Genomic DNA, 19382 nt, shown 5'->3' with positions numbered 1-19382 from the left:
CCCTACAGATGCAGTATATTAAAAAAGGAAATCTTTAATCGCATTACTGATCGACCGTGAACGTTTTTTTCAAATCCAAAGAGACTCAATGTGGGCGTATGTGGACATGTGACTGGAAAACAATGCTGTAATTGGTTGAAATGGATCTACAGTACTCTCTCTCTCTATACAGCATCTATAGAAGACAAAAAAGTTATGAAAAGATATTGTCTATGATCACAAAAATGCAAGTCTTCTCTTCATATGTATTCTGATTATGGTCACTCACTACTGCTACTTGATTTGAAATGATTTGTGGTATGATCTGTGTTTTATTAAAATGTAGGCGGAGCGCTCTGCTCCTCTGTGGTCTTCCTGGAACAGACGTGTCGTGGCTCGTTTCCTTCTGCTCTGCTACTCATTCATTCAACCTTCATCTCAACTCCAGAGTCATTGAGGACAAGACCTCGTTTTCAAACGGCGTGGAGCGTAATACATAATATCTCCAGGGATTTCATCCATCCACCGGGATACATGTCTGAAGAACATGAATGTATTGTATAATAATAATAATAATAATAATATTGTATATGGTTCCTTTTAAGTTCCTGCATTACATTTTCCAAAGTTGCTGAGTGCACTTTACAACGCCGTGTTCTGCAGCTGGATAGGAATTTGATAATTCATTCAAATTATTTCGAAATTGGGCAGAATTAGCTAAGCTGGTGATTAAACTGGGTACAAAATATACAAACTGGTACTACTGAGTGTTAATCCTAATTTGTATGGAGCAGCTCCAGACTTCATAACCTGATGATGTAACAAACTACTTTATGTTCCTTTCGGAGCTTCATATGTGCAGCAGTTAAAAGACAAACATACAGTCACAATACATAGACACTCGCCTCTATAAAAAACACCAGCTACAGTAAGAAACGCCACTATAAAAAAACACCAACTACATTAAAACTACAGTAAAAAAACACCAACTTCATTAAAACTACAGTGCTTAAAAGCATGATATATTAAAATCCAAATGGAGCAATTCTATATGTATATAAATAATAATACAGATGATATGCCTCCATCAGGTGGAAGGGGAGTCTATCGTTAAGTAGCCCAATGTCCTCTTTAGTTTGCTTTGGCTTGGGAGAGAGTTGATCATGTTCACTAATATTCTGTCTGGTTTTCTATTAACCCTTCATTACTCATTATTACCCTGACCCAGCACACTGAAACACCTATTGGAAAGAGATCACAAGACATGTAGTTCTTCATACGCAAATAGTTTACTTGGTATATATGCCATACATAGTAGAAATACTGTTTAAAAGTTAAAAGAAAAACCATGAGCTTGGAGTTGTACAATTCCATCTGAGCTCAGAGTGGTTTTGGAACATTACATGTTCACCTTTTACTCACTGCATCTTGTTAAACGATCAAAGGGACTGACACTAGATGGGGTTGGTGCGTAATGTACCCGAATTACAGAACATTTATTATAAAACCATGCTGAAACAAACAAAAAGATGGATGATTATTTGTTGGATTAGAAATGTAGTTAAAATGTCGACAGATCATGGATAAAATAATCGCATACACATTAAAATAATGCCTGAAACGTGCCGTTGATGGTGATGATAACTATTCAAATGACTAATAATAATAATAATACAATTAATCAAGAAGTTTATACTCTAAATTTAACTAAGTAATCATCAGATTACATTATTAAATTGGGAGTAATCTAGTGGATTATGTCACTGATTGCAATTTAAGGTGAAACATCACATATCGGCAATACTTTCAGGATCTGGGAGGAGTGGTCGATGCCTGACCGTTATTTCCTGTGTGAATGAGAACACTAGGTTCAGTTTGATGTGCCTGCATGTGTGGGAGTATAATAATAAACTGTGTTTGTATAGTGTTTATAGCAGAGCTGCTCCATACCTTGCTCATGCTGCTATGTTCTATATATCAGGACTGGTAGGCTAATGCCTATCTCAATGAAATGATATGTGTGTGGCCGCTAGGTGTATACCGGCCATCAGGGTAAGCGACAAAGGGGAGTTGACCCGGAACCCACTGCTCATAAATCGGGCCTTCTCAGACTTCTACAAGTCTCTCTACTCCTCGCAGGGGGAGAAGAGACAGGAGATGTGTGAGTTCTTGGACAACCTAGATATACCTACGATAACAAAAGGTACAAGGGGGTCCTTGACGAGGCGATAACTAAGCAAGAAATACTAGATGCCTTATCAAAACTGACGCCAGGGAAAGCTCCAGGGCCGGACGGCTTCTCTATAGACTTCTACAAGGCATTTATTAGCAAATTGATAGACCCTCTCCTAGAAATGTTCAACTACTCCATTGAGAATTACCAACTACCTGATACCCTTGAGCAAGCTCTTATTATAGTCCTGCCAAAACCAGGGAAGGACCCTACCTTATGCGGGTCGTACAGACCAATTTCGATCCTTTCCAACGAATTAAAATTTTTACTAAAATCATAGCCACTCGACTTGAGAGAGTAACCTCCTCACTTATTAATACGGACCAGACCGGTTTCATACAGAATCGCTCATTAATAGACAACGTGAGAAGATTTCTTAACTTGACGCACTGTGCCAAATCCATAGAAGACCCAGTCATAGCGATCTCGTTGGACGCGGAGAAGGCGTTTGACCGAGTAGAGTGGCACTTTCTCTTCGCTGTTCTACAAAAAATTTACTTTGGCCCAAATATGCTAATGTAGCGTGATCGAATCTGCGTTGTGTCTGGTGTGAGGTGGACGTAGACACGGACAACGGTACTCAGTTGATGGTGTTTTATTTCCTGTTAACGAACCACAAACAGCATATACACATGGCGTGAGTTACCATCCTCGCCGTGGTTTAGTCCACCTGTGCTCTCGTGCTCGGCAATCTCAAAGAGAGCGAGCACTTCCGCCGGCGTGTCTCTCGTCGACAAACCGGCTAAACCATTGTGTACGTTAGTTGAACGTATTTACAATACAACAAATATTCAATGGAAAGATATCCTATCTTCTCTAAACCCATTATAAAAGACCCAAAAGGGATTTCGTTTGGAGAATCAATAACTCAATGTGAGGAAATTAATATAAACTAGTAACCAAGGCACCCCTCCACAACACTAGAGTGAGCTCGGTCCACTTTGTTCCTTCAAAGTAAGAGTGTTTCCGTTTTGGCCTACTTATTTAAGATAAAAGATAACAGTTTCTGTCCATGATTCTAGCATAACAACTTCACACTGCTACACTAAGAATGATCCATATGCTGTACCTTAACCCTACAGCCAGGATACAGACCAACTCAGAGATTTCACCTTCTTTCCCTCTAAGGCGCGGTACTAGGCAGGGTTGCCCTCTTTCCCCGACACTTTTTGCGCTGGTAATCGAACCCCTGGCTATAGCAATAAGGTCACATAAAGCTATTAGTGGGATCAAGGTGGGTCTTGAGAGCCATGTCATCTCTTTATACGTGGACGACATAGTCCTGTTTCTAACCAATCTTGACTCATCCATGCCTGCCCTTATGGAACTACTGTCAAAGTATAATGTAATCTCAGGCTACAAGATTAATGCACAAAAAAGTGTGGCCATGCCACCCTAACTCACTAGCCGAAAAAATACCAAGGTCCAATTTCCCCTTCCAGTGGAACTCACAATTTGTAACATATTTGGGTCTAAAGATCCCGAACCAAATAGATACAATTTTTTTACTAAATCATGACCCACTACTTAAAAAGGTGGAGAAGGACCTAGATAGATGGATGCAGCTGCCTCTCTCGCTAATCGGACGTGTGAACTGCATTAAGATGAACATCCTACCTAAATTTCTCTATCTTTTTCAAACCCTCCCTATATCTATACATAAGAACTTCTTCAAGAAATTACAAAGGATAAAACCCTATATAATTCCCCCCAGTGTGGTGGACTGAAACTCCCGGACTTCCAACGCTATTACTGGGCTGCACAGACAAGGGCTCTGTGGATTTGGCAGAATGAGTAGATTAATTCCCCTGCCTGGAGACAAATAGAACAATGCCATACGATGGACGTACCGCTGGCCGGAATTCCTTTTATCAGGAAGTACCACACCCTGAAGAATAGTTCAGATAACCCATTTATTAAACACACAGCAAGAACATGGTTTGAGATTCAGACACATCTTGGTAGCTTTATTGCATTTCACAGGAATACTCCCTTCCACAACAATCCAGCTTTGCCAGAATCACTTAGAGATGGCATCACCAAGAAGTGGTACACTCAGGGAATTAAAACTGTTGGGGACCTATATGATAATAACATACTTATGTCCTTTGAACAGTTACGCGCCGCCTTCCACCTTCCAACTACTAATTTCTTCAAATACCTACAGGTCAGACACTTCATAGGTACAGGTCAGGGAGGAAACTCCACTCTTCCAAAACCCCTCCTCATAGATGATATTCTAAAAGGAGTTATTCACATTAGAGGCATCCTATCATTAACATTATGATAGAATTCTGACCAGTACAGAAATAATACCCCTAAACGCCAAGAACAAATGGGAGCGGGACCTGGGCCCTCATTCATCAACGTGGACTTTGACCTTGACCTACTTCCACACGTAAGCACGGAATTTAGAACTAGCGCACGCACAGGGAAGTCGGCATTCATCACACGTGCGTAAGCAGGCTCTACGCACACCTGTCATGATGAATCCCACCTTGGCCCTGCGCCGCAGCTCGTGCACGCTTTCACGTATTTGCATACCAAAACCGCCCCGACCAACCAAATATGGTCAGGCCCTCCCCTTCAAATACCATGAGGGAATCCCTGTGCGTGGAATGTTGGAGGATGGCAAAGCGAACGAAAAAGAGAAACTACACAGACACCGAGGTGGAGGTCCTCGTAACGGAGGTGGATAAATAAAAGGCGGATTTGTAAACGGTGATGTCAGATATCAACGGCTCCCTAAGACCATTGCTGCAATTCTGCCTGGACAGCTCAAAATACTAATAAAGACCGTTCGTTGACCACTGTTTGGCGTTGGTTGTGTTGTGTGTCATTATAACCGTGCTGTACAATATGAATGCCTTTATTAGTTGTGTTCGATTGGCTATATGATTTTTAGAGGCATCTATTTTGTTGTCGGCTAATAAAGACCGCGCTGGAATATGACTGCCTTTTCCCGTGTTGTTTGATTAATACCCACGGATTAAAGTTCTCCTCAATTCTATTCCAAATCGCGATGGATCTCCCGTCAATTTTCTACCTGCTGCATGATTTCTAGAGGCATACTACTACAATCTATTTTGATGTCAGTATTGGGTAGCCTATATAAACAATATAATACGAGAGCATATACAAGAACAATGAATCTCACTGCATGTATGATGTATCCTGCCTTTCAATACATGAACTTGAATTCCATCATATAGTCTGTCCACTATCTGCATGGTGTCATTGCAATGCGTTTTCTATTCTTTCTTGTACAGTAAAAAGGGGGAAGAACACTATATTCATATGACTTATTCTGCTTACAGCTTCGAAATTCCACTTGTTTCGTTTAACGTAAAGCCTTTTAAATATAATCAAAACGTTCCCGTGTTTCGGCGGTCTGTGCGCAAAATAATAACTTTTGTATATAAGTTGAGCTTTATGATTTATGATGAATTGAAAATGGGGGACCCTGATGTAAACAGGACGAAAGTTGGTCTGCATCCCCAATTAACAATTGTATGTACTGAGCTGTACTGTACTGTACCCATTCTGCAATCTGTTAATAAACTTTTCAATCAATCAATCAATCAAGCTACGCGGAGCGCAGTCAGTCAGTAGCCTACACCCCGTATATTCCGATAACGCTATATAAACCATGAATGAATGAATGAATGAGAACTTTATTAACAGATTGCAGAATGGGTACAGTACAGTACAGCTCAATACATACAATTGTTAAGGGGATGCAGACCAGAGAAATACTTTCGTCTTGTTTACATCAGGGTCCCCCATTTTCAATTCATCGTAACATATATGACATGCTGCATTCATTCTGAGAGAAAGATCTATTATTCCAAATGCTATTTATAGGATTTTGACCATAATTACACTACTGTTGCTATTTTACAATGAACTATAATGAACTACGGTTCATAGAACATCCAGTGTTATTATGCACAGAAGCTCATTTCCTTGTTGTAATAATATATTCTACCACTGGGCGCGAGGTACGCCAGGTCCGAAATGTGCGTAGATGTAAGCACGAAGTCAAGTTCAAGTTGAAGTTGATGAATCCCACTCTTTGCTTAGAAATGATCGTACGCACGGGTTACGCACAGATCTGTGCGTAGAACACGTTGATGCATGAGGGCCCTGGACTGTACCTTTGATGAATGTGAGTCTGCACTATCATAAACTTATGCAATTTAACATTCTCCATAGAACCTATTTTACGCCGGAAAGACTTCACAGGATGAATGATGCTATCTCTGACCTTTGCCCTAGGTGCTCAATGGAAACAGGTAGCCTGCTCCACATGTTCTGGGAATGTAACAAACTGAGACCTTACTGGGGCTCAATTTGGGAGATTCTCGAAGAGGTCACAGGGTTTGAGATCCCGTGTACACCTAAATTAGCATTATTAGGAGACATGTCTGACATTTCTCCAGATAAGAGAGGCAAGGTGCGGATCATTAAATTGGCCATGATTGCAGGGAACAAGTGTATTGCCATGCTGTGGAAAAGTGCTGAATCCCCCCCCCCCATGTCTATGTGGCTTATATTAGTGAAATCTCTTCGTACATGGCATCAGAGAAAATAATGTTTAATCTTAAGAAAAAACCACATCTCTTTGATAAATGCTGGGCTGGGTTTAGGCAATACTTAGAACAGATTACATAGTAGGTTGACGATGTAGGCTATTATTGAAGCTCCCTTTTGTCTTTCTGATGGGTATATATTGCAATGAGTGATACTGTAAATGTTATTAGTTGCTCTTTGAAGAGAAACGATGTAACGTTAGATATTTATTTGTTTGGTATAGATAAGTATGGGCACCTGTTAGACGGGTGTAACTGGGTTTACTAAATTCTCAAAATGTGTAAAAAAAGAAAAAACTGAATTTGTTGAGGTCCTAGCCTGGGGGAGGGGAGGGGGGGTCTGGCCTAGAGGTTTTCTTTTTGTTTATAATGATTTTTTCTTTTTCTCTTAGGGGGGGGGGGGGGGGGGGGTATTTTGTATCTATTTTTCTGCAACTCGGGGAGGGGGGGGGGCAGTTGGCAGCATTTCCTTTTGTATGGTTGTTGAACTGTTGAACTGATGCTGTAAAACTGGAGAAAAAGAAAATACCAATAAACATATTGTTTAAAATAAAAATATATGTGTGTGTGCATGCACAACATACTGTACGTGTACTGTACTTATGAGTACATGCATGTCTGTGTGTGTGTTTTTTTGCTGTCCAGATGGCGTCTATATTTTACGCAACAAACTTGTGTTTCCGCGTTCGAGTTTTGCGCTCTGATTGGCCAGGTCATGTGACATGTGCGCCAATCGTGGGACGGCAAGTTCTGCGCCTATTTCCGGGTCGAACAGCCTGCAAACTACCTAACGCCTAGTTTATCACTGGTTAAGCTTAGGCGACTCTTTCGCAGTTGGTTAAGGTTAAGAGTTTGGAATCAGGGCTGGCGTTCTATCGCCCTGCTCTAAGACAAACTCTAACCTTAACCAACTTAGAAAGAGCGCCTAAGCTTAACCATCCAAAAACTTGCGGTCCCACGATTGGGCGTACATGTCACATGACCTGGCCAATCAGAGACGCGGAAACACTTTGTTAACTTATGTTGCGTAACATATTCAGGCGTCCAGATGCCTCACAAAGCTAGCAAGATTGACTGCTGCGACACATATCCAAGCAGGGACCAGGATTGGACGAGGACGGGTCACATGGCGGTGACTCTATCCTTCGAACCTTCAGCCGCCAGGTTCTCGTAGGCGTTCGCATGGCCGCTGCTCCTGTTGGGAAATCACACACAAACAAACACACATCAGCGTTTCTTTCACCTCACATGGTCGCTGGCAGACCGCTGGGGCCTCGACACTCCTCTGTACTCACAGTATTAGCAGGGCCGTCTTAAATACTTCGAGGCTTCGTTCGATGGGCATGGGATTCGAATGGGAAAATAAAATTCAAATATATTAAAATAATATACAGGTGCAGCTCAATAAATTAGAATATCGTGGAAAAGTCTATATATTTAGCTGTGTTGATGCAGTCATTTGTGCAAAAGGAGCCCCAACCAAGTACTGAGTGAACATACATCAACATACTTTTCGGAAGGCCGACATTTCTATATACAAAAGAAAAATACATCTATTTTAAAAAAGATTATTGGTGATACAGAATTTTGGGCTTTCATGAGCTGTAAGACATAATCATCAAAATTAAAACAAATAAAGGCTTGAAATATTTCACTGTGTGTAATGAATCTATAATCTACGAGAGTTTCGCTTTTTGAATTGAATTACTGAAATAAAATAACTTTTCCACGATATTCTAATTTATCGACCTGCACATGTATATACAAATTTACTTTTTTTTTTTTTTTTTGTGCTAAATCTGCCTCTCTTTGTTAACTACAACAAGCAATGCTGTTTGTTATTTAAGATGCGGTCGGACTCGGCACTGCACTGCTTTTATAAAGCCTCAAATGACGGCTTACAATATTTCATGAAAGCAAAGTGTTTCGTTTGTCTAAGATTTAAACAGGTTTAAACTTTACAACAAAGTGCTGCACAAGTCCCACAACACAAAAAGAAATTAAAAAATTTAAATATGTAATCATAAAAAATGTTAATGTATCGCGAAGCTTCGAATTAACCTCGACACTCCTCTGTACCCACAGACCTCTGGGCCTCTACACTCCTCTGTACCCACACACCGCTGGGCCTCCTCTACACTCCTCTGTACCCACACACCGCTGGGGCCTCTACACTCCTCTGTACCCACACACCGCTGGGCCTCCTCTACACTCCTCTGTACCCACACACCGCTGGGGCCTCTACACTCCTCTGTACCCACACACCGCTGGGCCTCCTCTACACTCCTCTGTACCCACACACCGCTGGGCCTCCTCTACACTCCTCTGTACCCACACACCGCTGGACCTCCTCTACACTCCTCTGTGCCCACACACCGCTGGGCCTCCTCTACACTCCTCTGTACCCATACACCGCTGGGCCTCTACACTCCTCTGTGCCCACAGACCGCTGGGCCTCCTCTACACTCCTCTGTGCCCACAGACCGCTGGGCCTCTACACTCCTCTGTGCCCACACACCGCTGGGCCTCTACACTCCTCTGTGCCCACACACCGCTGGGCCTCCTCTACACTCCTCTGTACCCACACACCGCTGGGCCTCGACACTCCTCTGTACCCACACACCGCTGGGCCTCCTCTACACTCCTCTGTACCCACAGACCGCTGGGCCTCTACACTCCTCTGTACCCACACACCGCTGGGCCTCCTCTACACTCCTCTGTACCCACAGACCGCTGGGGCCTCTACACTCCTCTGTACCCACAGACCGCTGGGGCCTCTACACTCCTCTGTACCCACACACCGCTGGGCCTCCTCTACACTCCTCTGTACCCACAGACCGCTGGGCCTCCTCTACACTCCTCTGTACCCACAGACCGCTGGGGCCTCTACACTCCTCTGTACCCACAGACCGCTGGGCCTCGACACTCCTCTGTACCCACACACCGCTGGGGCCTCTACACTCCTCTGTACCCACAGACCTCTGGGCCTCCTCTACACTCCTCTGTACCCACAGACCGCTGGGCCTCCTCTACACTCCTCTGTACCCACAGATGTACATCTGACAGCTTTGTTTGATTTTATTTTATTTTATTTTATTAGACATTTTTTTTAAAAATACAAGGTTCCAGAAAAACGTCAAGGATGCTACACATCAAAGTCAAGACTTATTTCCATTGTGGTCCTTGGTCTCAGACAGACGAGCGATACAAAACATGACCATAAATAACAATTTGACAAACTACATGGACATGATGAACATTTTAAATGCAGTACAAACGTAGCCACAGGCAACAATGTTTCAGACAACATTTTCATGCATTTTAAAATCTAGTTTTTGACATTGTCCAGGAGCCATGATTTTACTTTTTTCTTAAAATTGTGCCGGCTACTGATGCATTTTAGCTGTGAAGGTAGCAAATTCCAATTCGTGGCTCCCCAGAATTTAAAAGAACATTTGCCCATATTTGTTTTGAACCTTGGAATACGCAGGTCAGCAATGCTCAAATAAGGGCATGTGACTGGTTTGAACAGAACAGAACTCCAAACAGTTATAAACTGGGGCCCTTAGAACTCCAAACAGTTATAAACTGGGGCCCTTAGAACTCCAAACAGTTATAAACTGGGGCGCTTAGAACTCCAAACAGTTATAAACTGGGGCCCTTAGAACTCCAAACAGTTATAAACTGGGGCGCTGAGAACTCCAAACAGTTATAAACTGGGGCGCTTAGAACTCCAAACAGTTATAAACTGGGGCGCTTAGAACTCCAAACAGTTATAAACTGGGGCCCTTAGAACTCCAAACAGTTATAAACTGGGGCCCTTAGAACTCCAAACAGTTATAAACTGGGGCGCTTAGAACTCCAAACAGTTATAAACTGGGGCCCTTAGAACTCCAAACAGTTATAAACTGGGGCCCTTAGAACTCCAAACAGTTATAAACTGGGGCCCTTAGAACTCCAAACAGTTATAAACTGGGGCGCTTAGAACTCCAAACAGTTATAAACTGGGGCGCTTAGAACTCCAAACAGTTATAAACTGGGGCGCTTAGAACTCTAAACAGTTATAAACTGGGGCCCTTAGAACTCCAAACAGTTATAAACTGGGGCGCTTAGAACTCCAAACAGTTATAAACTGGGGCCCTTAGAACTCCAAACAGTTATAAACTGGGGCCCTTAGAACTCCAAACAGTTATAAACTGGGGCGCTTAGAACTCCAAACAGTTATAAACTGGGGCCCTTAGAACTCCAAACAGTTATAAACTGGGGCCCTTAGAACTCCAAACAGTTATAAACTGGGGCGCTTAGAACTCCAAACAGTTATAAACTGGGGCCCTTAGAACTCCAAACAGTTATAAACTGGGGCCCTTAGAACTCCAAACAGTTATAAACTGGGGCCCTTAGAACTCCAAACAGTTATAAACTGGGGCCCTTAGAACTCCAAACAGTTATAAACTGGGGCGCTTAGAACTCCAAACAGTTATAAACTGGGGCGCTTAGAACTCCAAACAGTTATAAACTGGGGCCCTTAGAACTCCAAACAGTTATAAACTGGGGCGCTTAGAACTCCAAACAGTTATAAACTGGGGCCCTTAGAACTCCAAACAGTTATAAACTGGGGCCCTTAGAACTCCAAACAGTTATAAACTGGGGCCCTTAGAACTCCAAACAGTTATAAACTGGGGCGCTTAGAACTCCAAACAGTTATAAACACAGGGTGCTTAGAACTCCAAACAGTTATAAACTGGGGCGCTTAGAACTCCAAACAGTTATAAACTGGGGCCCTTAGAACTCCAAACAGTTATAAACTGGGGCCCTTAGAACTCCAAACAGTTATAAACTGGGGCGCTTAGAACTCCAAACAGTTATAAACTGGGGCGCTTAGAACTCCAAACAGTTATAAACTGGGGCGCTTAGAACTCCAAACAGTTATAAACTGGGGCCCTTAGAACTCCAAACAGTTATAAACTGGGGCGCTTAGAACTCCAAACAGTTATAAACTGGGGCCCTTAGAACTCCAAACAGTTATAAACTGGGGCGCTTAGAACTCCAAACAGTTATAAACTGGGGCCCTTAGAACTCCAAACAGTTATAAACTGGGGCGCTTAGAACTCCAAACAGTTATAAACTGGGGCCCTTAGAACTCCAAACAGTTATAAACTGGGGCCCTTAGAACTCCAAACAGTTATAAACTGGGGCCCTTAGAACTCCAAACAGTTATAAACTGGGGCCCTTAGAACTCCAAACAGTTATAAACTGGGGCGCTTAGAACTCCAAACAGTTATAAACTGGGGCGCTTAGAACTCCAAACAGTTATAAACTGGAGCGCTTAGAACTCCAAACAGTTATAAACTGGGGCCCTTAGAACTCCAAACAGTTATAAACTGGGGCCCTTAGAACTCCAAACAGTTATAAACTGGGGCGCTTAGAACTCTAAACAGTTATAAACTGGGGCCCTTAGAACTCCAAACAGTTATAAACTGGGGCCCTTAGAACTCCAAACAGTTATAAACTGGGGCCCTTAGAACTCCAAACAGTTATAAACTGGGGCGCTTAGAACTCCAAACAGTTATAAACTGGGGCGCTTAGAACTCCAAACAGTTATAAACTGGGGCGCTTAGAACTCTAAACAGTTATAAACTGGGGCCCTTAGAACTCCAAACAGTTATAAACTGGGGCGCTTAGAACTCCAAACAGTTATAAACTGGGGCCCTTAGAACTCCAAACAGTTATAAACTGGGGCCCTTAGAACTCCAAACAGTTATAAACTGGGGCGCTTAGAACTCCAAACAGTTATAAACTGGGGCCCTTAGAACTCCAAACAGTTATAAACTGGGGCCCTTAGAACTCCAAACAGTTATAAACTGGGGCGCTTAGAACTCCAAACAGTTATAAACTGGGGCCCTTAGAACTCCAAACAGTTATAAACTGGGGCCCTTAGAACTCCAAACAGTTATAAACTGGGGCCCTTAGAACTCCAAACAGTTATAAACTGGGGCCCTTAGAACTCCAAACAGTTATAAACTGGGGCGCTTAGAACTCCAAACAGTTATAAACTGGGGCGCTTAGAACTCCAAACAGTTATAAACTGGGGCCCTTAGAACTCCAAACAGTTATAAACTGGGGCGCTTAGAACTCCAAACAGTTATAAACTGGGGCCCTTAGAACTCCAAACAGTTATAAACTGGGGCCCTTAGAACTCCAAACAGTTATAAACTGGGGCCCTTAGAACTCCAAACAGTTATAAACTGGGGCGCTTAGAACTCCAAACAGTTATAAACACAGGGTGCTTAGAACTCCAAACAGTTATAAACTGGGGCGCTTAGAACTCCAAACAGTTATAAACTGGGGCCCTTAGAACTCCAAACAGTTATAAACTGGGGCCCTTAGAACTCCAAACAGTTATAAACTGGGGCGCTTAGAACTCCAAACAGTTATAAACTGGGGCGCTTAGAACTCCAAACAGTTATAAACTGGGGCGCTTAGAACTCCAAACAGTTATAAACTGGGGCCCTTAGAACTCCAAACAGTTATAAACTGGGGCGCTTAGAACTCCAAACAGTTATAAACTGGGGCCCTTAGAACTCCAAACAGTTATAAACTGGGGCGCTTAGAACTCCAAACAGTTATAAACTGGGGCCCTTAGAACTCCAAACAGTTATAAACTGGGGCCCTTAGAACTCCAAACAGTTATAAACTGGGGCGCTTAGAACTCCAAACAGTTATAAACTGGGGCCCTTAGAACTCCAAACAGTTATAAACTGGGGCGCTTAGAACTCCAAACAGTTATAAACTGGGGCCCTTAGAACTCCAAACAGTTATAAACTGGGGCCCTTAGAACTCCAAACAGTTATAAACTGGGGCGCTTAGAACTCCAAACAGTTATAAACTGGGGCCCTTAGAACTCCAAACAGTTATAAACTGGGGCGCTTAGAACTCCAAACAGTTATAAACTGGGGCGCTTAGAACTCCAAACAGTTATAAACTGGGGCCCTTAGAACTCCAAACAGTTATAAACTGGGGCCCTTAGAACTCCAAACAGTTATAAACTGGGGCCCTTAGAACTCCAAACAGTTATAAACTGGGGCGCTTAGAACTCCAAACAGTTATAAACTGGGGCCCTTAGAACTCCAAACAGTTATAAACTGGGGCCCTTAGAACTCCAAACAGTTATAAACTGGGGCCCTTAGAACTCCAAACAGTTATAAACTGGGGCCCTTAGAACTCCAAACAGTTATAAACTGGGGCGCTTAGAACTCCAAACAGTTATAAACTGGGGCGCTTAGAACTCCAAACAGTTATAAACTGGAGCGCTTAGAACTCCAAACAGTTATAAACTGGGGCCCTTAGAACTCCAAACAGTTATAAACTGGGGCCCTTAGAACTCCAAACAGTTATAAACTGGGGCGCTTAGAACTCTAAACAGTTATAAACTGGGGCCCTTAGAACTCCAAACAGTTATAAACTGGGGCCCTTAGAACTCCAAACAGTTATAAACTGGGGCCCTTAGAACTCCAAACAGTTATAAACTGGGGCCCTTAGAACTCCAAACAGTTATAAACTGGGGCCCTTAGAACTCCAAACAGTTATAAACTGGGGCCCTTAGAACTCCAAACAGTTATAAACTGGGGCCCTTAGAACTCCAAACAGTTATAAACTGGGGCGCTTAGAACTCCAAACAGTTATAAACTGGGGCGCTTAGAACTCCAAACAGTTATAAACTGGAGCGCTTAGAACTCCAAACAGTTATAAACTGGGGCCCTTAGAACTCCAAACAGTTATAAACTGGGGCCCTTAGAACTCCAAACAGTTATAAACTGGGGTGCTTAGAACTCTAAACAGTTATAAACTGGGGCCCTTAGAACTCCAAACAGTTATAAACTGGGGCCCTTAGAACTCCAAACAGTTATAAACTGGGGCCCTTAGAACTCCAAACAGTTATAAACTGGGGCGCTTAGTGTTATGGTTTGTAACCGACCCCAATCGCACAACACAAGACAGGTATGAGAGTAAGCCAAAACAGGGCAAATATTTATTATAGAACAAAAAGCGGCACAGTCCCTTTAAGGGAAAACACAAAAACACTAGAGTCAAGGAATTATGGAAAATGCGGCACTGTGCCTTTAAGAGGCGAACAGGCTAAGGGACTAAGGCTAAGGGACAGGGCCAGGGCTAAATGTCAAGGACCAGGACCAGGGGCACTGGAGAGGGGGACAGGGACAGAGGCCCGGAGAGGCGGGCTGGAGACAGGGACAGAGAACAGGGTTAAGGCCTTGGACAGGGCGAGGGCCAGAGCTGCTTACAGGGATGAGGACAGGGTTCCGACGGCGGAGGCCTGGCACGGGGACTCTTCGGATGCTGCAGACGGGCAGCGCAGAACAAAGGGGTCCCAGGGGACCGGGGCGAAGAGACGCATCCTCCCGTGGAAATAGGGAGCGATGCGCGCCGGTTTGACGTCTGGAGTGGGAACACTGGAAAACCTCCCGTAGGAATTAGAGAGCGAAGACGGTGTCCCACTCCAGGCAAACGGCGACAGGTGGTGATGGCTGGCACGTCCGTCTCACGCCGGAGACGCGGCAGGTGATGGTAACGTACCGGATGGTAACGTACAGAACTCCATGAACACAGAGTGTACACAGATACAGATACAGAACGAACACAGAGTCCAGAACACAGAACGACCCGACAAGGACTGGAGGGGAGTCTGCAACCTATGTACTCTCCCGAGGTGATTGCAAACTCCCAACAGGTGCGTGAAGGTCAAGGATCAAGGATGTCCAAGGGTGGGGGCTGGTGAAGAGTAGAGGAGAGTAGACAGGGAAAACACAGGAAAAGGGTCCAGGGACAGGCGAATCCTCACACTTAGAACTCCAAACAGTTATAAACTGGGGCGCTTAGAACTCCAAACAGTTATAAACTGGGGCGCTGAGAACTCCAAACAGTTATAAACTGGGGCGCTGAGAACTCCAAACAGTTATAAACTGGGGCCCTTAGAACTCCAAACAGTTATAAACTGGGGCCCTTAGAACTCCAAACAGTTATAAACTGGGGCGCTTAGAACTCCAAACAGTTATAAACTGGGGCCCTTAGAACTCCAAACAGTTATAAACTGGGGCGCTGAGAACTCCAAACAGTTATAAACTGGGGCGCTTAGAACTCCAAACAGTTATAAACTGGGGCCCTTAGAACTCCAAACAGTTATAAACTGGGGCCCTTAGAACTCCAAACAGTTAGTTATAAACTGGGGCCCCTTTTAATTAAAGCCCCAGGCACACACTCTGGCTGAAATGAGTGAGATAATGCAATTAATCTACACATGAACACGGGGCTCTTGACACTTGTAATGGTCTGGGGCCCCTGGTGGCCTGGGGCCCCTGGGCCTTGTACCAGTGTGAGTGGTCGGTAACCCAGGCCTGCACAGGTGTTTGATGAAGAAAAACAACAAATCCGTTTAGAAAATAGCACAGTATCCCCCTGGAGTCTTACCGGACCATGTCAATGCTGCTGTCATAGGTGGCTTCGCTCAGGGCATAGTCCTCGACTGCCACTGACTCCACCTGGGGTCCTTTCCTGCAGCCAAGAGCACAGTGACATAACAGAAACATTACAAATGTTTCTTATGTACAAACTCATTGAGTGGATATTCTACATTTGAAAAGCACCTCTATTCAGATTATCTTCACCTAAACTGCACAGTTCAAGTTCAAGTTCTTTATTTGTCAAATACACAAAGCTTGGACTCAGCGGTGCACAATTAAGAAACAACAATGAATACAAGAATGGTAATAAGTAGTAGTAGTAAGATCAAATTAAATTAAAAAATTTTATAAATTAAAAAGATAAAATAGTCAATTATTTACAGAGTGTCTTGCTGTGCATATTAAGGTGCAAAGTGTGTCTTTGTGTGTGTGTGTGTGTGTGTGTGAGAGTTTTTTTTAAGATGTGTGTGTGTTCAAGAGTTTTTAATAGGACTACAACGTATAACATATGACGTATATCATGCCAGTTAGGGTACCGTATGTATACTGCACCTGTGTATATACGTTACTTACCCATAGTATATATTCAGTGTTTATTTCCCATATTTATTGTAATTTATACAACGGCATGCAAATTTCTCGATTCTGATTGGCCATTCACACGTCTTTATTGGTAACAATCCACGGTCCTGGGCTCAGGACCCGCCCACAACCAAATCACATAACCCCCCCCCGGCTCACTCCGGGAGAAAACAAGATCGCGGAGATCAAATGGTTATGTTGAAAGCACCATAACGACTAAATATGAAGCGATTCTGTCAAGGGGAATGTGTTAGTATTTTAAACAATGTTGGATGATGTAATTGATGGGTCTTGACTCAATCTAGAACAAAAGAAAAATCGCGGATTGATTGATAGATTAATTGATTGATTTAAATTTCTTCCTTCCTACTTTCCGACTGCAGCGTTCTCTCTCACACTGTCCGACGCTGGCGTACCCACAAACACACACATACACACACACACACACACACACACACACACACACATACACACACACACGCACACACACACTGTGACACACACACACACACACACACACACACGCACACACACACACACACTCCTGTCTGCAACAGCGGGGGAGTCAGACTGAGAGAGAAGCAGCGCTGTTTTAAGTGAGCATGGTCTATTGAATTGATTGATTGGTTGATTGCTAATTTTATTACTGTACCCCTGGTTTCCAACTGGTTAAGTTTAGGCTAAAAGAAATAAATAAAAAAATAGGGCGAAGAAAACGTTTTTTTCCTATAGGGCAAAGAAAACGTTTTAATAAATTTTCAATCAATCATTCCAATAATACACAGTTGGATGTGTTAGTTGGTTGGATGCACTTCAAGCTGCTTCCACATGAGGCAACTTCTCTCAATCATTCCAATAATACACAGTTGGATGTGTTAGTTTGGTTGGATGCACTTCAAGCTGCTTCCACATGGAGTTGTGGGAACTACTTTTTCTGGCGGATGGTTTTTTCAATAAATCTTCGATTAATGTGTGTTTATTGTATAGAAATAAGGTTGGATGAATCTGGCAGTTGTATAAAAGCTTTACACCACGTGCAGTCGTGATTTGTGACCAATAAACCATGCCTAGGGGGGTCTAACGACCCTCGGCTGCGCCTCGGGCCTAACAACCACCCCTAGGCATGGTTTATTGGTCACAAACCACTCCTGCGTGTGATGTAATGCTTAAGTATAATACAGTATAACTGACCCTCATCTGCACCTTTGATTATACTGTTTACTTACTTATATTCTTATATTGTTTACACTGCTTATTTTTTATCTTTACTATAGTTTTATTGCCTATATTTATGTCTTCTACTATTACCATACCCCCCCCCCCCCCCCATGCTGCTATGATGCCAGAATTTCAAAATCTTCAAATTTTTTAAATACATAATAGTAATTTAAATATGTGTGAAGTTGCTCTGATATTTAATTTCGCCAACTCATGGCAGTGGAGAGCAGACTGATCCACGAACAGGCTCTTTCTTTTGGTCTTAGACATTCAACGAGTCATGTTGTATATATGTAACAGTACGGGCCTACCGTATGTAATATGCAGATGTGCTTAGTACCATCCATGTGCCGTTAGATCCGTTAGTCTCTCACCTCGAGTCGCTACACCAGGCCTTGTTCACCAGGAACGCTGCGAAGACCAGGAAGAGAAACCCTGCGACTGCGACGAGGCCCGTCAGCCACTGAGGCAGCGCCCGCTGCTCCTGCTGGGCTGAGAGAGAGAAGACACACGGGCGCTTAACTGCCACGCAGTTTGCCCGTCTTATACCACTCTCTGCCAGCACTGTAAGTCTATGGAGATGTTCACCTTCTTTGCAGGGCTATAACTTTTTAAATTGTATTGCTAAATTGACATTACTATGGCCCATTCAACATCGATTATCTATCGTTTAGGATGTAGGAACGTTATACTTTTTCATTCATAGATTCATACGAAAATACCGTCTAGAATATAAATATGTTTTTATCGTTTTCTGCAGTAATTCCTAGAACGTGAGATATAGGCATAAACACATAATATAGATTATCAACTGCCGTTTGTTGCCGATACACGCTATATTAAAGATTTCAACTGTACATGATCCTAAACGTTATGACTCATCATGCGCGGATGAACGGGGGGGGGGGTTCGTTTATAATTCCGTGATCGTCAGTAAATGCTTTATGTAGTATGGGTGATATATTGATCAGAGCAGTTTGCATTAATAATAATAAACAAACACGCTGAAAGTAACGTTACTGTCCTCTTACCGTTCGCCGATGAGACTGGAGGAAAAAGATCCCACTTATTTGACGGCGATCTACTAGATCCATTTCCGGTTTGTATAATAATAATAAACGGCCAAATCATATCGATTATTGAGTTATGGCAGCGATCCATATACACGGATGTGTGTCTAGAGTCCCGCAACAATATGTGAGTGCCGGACGCATTTCCCAGGTGCACAGAGATCACCAGAGATCCATTTCCGGTTGTAACTCGCCCGATCATCCACCAGGCGGCAGTATTGAAGCGTTGCAG

The 19382-nt window shown here is 43.1% G+C and overlaps 1 protein-coding gene across 2 annotated transcripts in view; it reads right to left on the bottom strand.

Moving 5' to 3' along the window:
* Positions 1–7306: 7306 nt before the first annotated feature.
* Positions 7307–19382, bottom strand: part of pdzk1ip1 (PDZK1 interacting protein 1) — a 44995-nt gene continuing 32919 nt past the window's right edge. For both annotated transcript variants that reach the window (XM_084310517.1, XM_084310516.1), the window contains 3 exons: positions 18455–18572; positions 16288–16371; positions 7307–7999 (listed from right to left, as the gene is read on the bottom strand). In XM_084310517.1, coding sequence (XP_084166643.1) covers positions 7927–7999; positions 16288–16371; positions 18455–18572 — 275 coding nt within the window. In that variant the 3' untranslated portion in view covers positions 7307–7926. The remainder of the gene's footprint in view (positions 8000–16287; positions 16372–18454; positions 18573–19382) is intronic.

Source organism: Notolepis coatsorum (genome assembly GCF_963971535.1).
Source record: "Notolepis coatsorum genome assembly, chromosome: 3".
NCBI classification, from domain to species: Eukaryota; Metazoa; Chordata; class Actinopteri; order Aulopiformes; family Paralepididae; genus Notolepis; species Notolepis coatsorum.
This window is presented reverse-complemented; position numbering and strand designations above follow the sequence as displayed.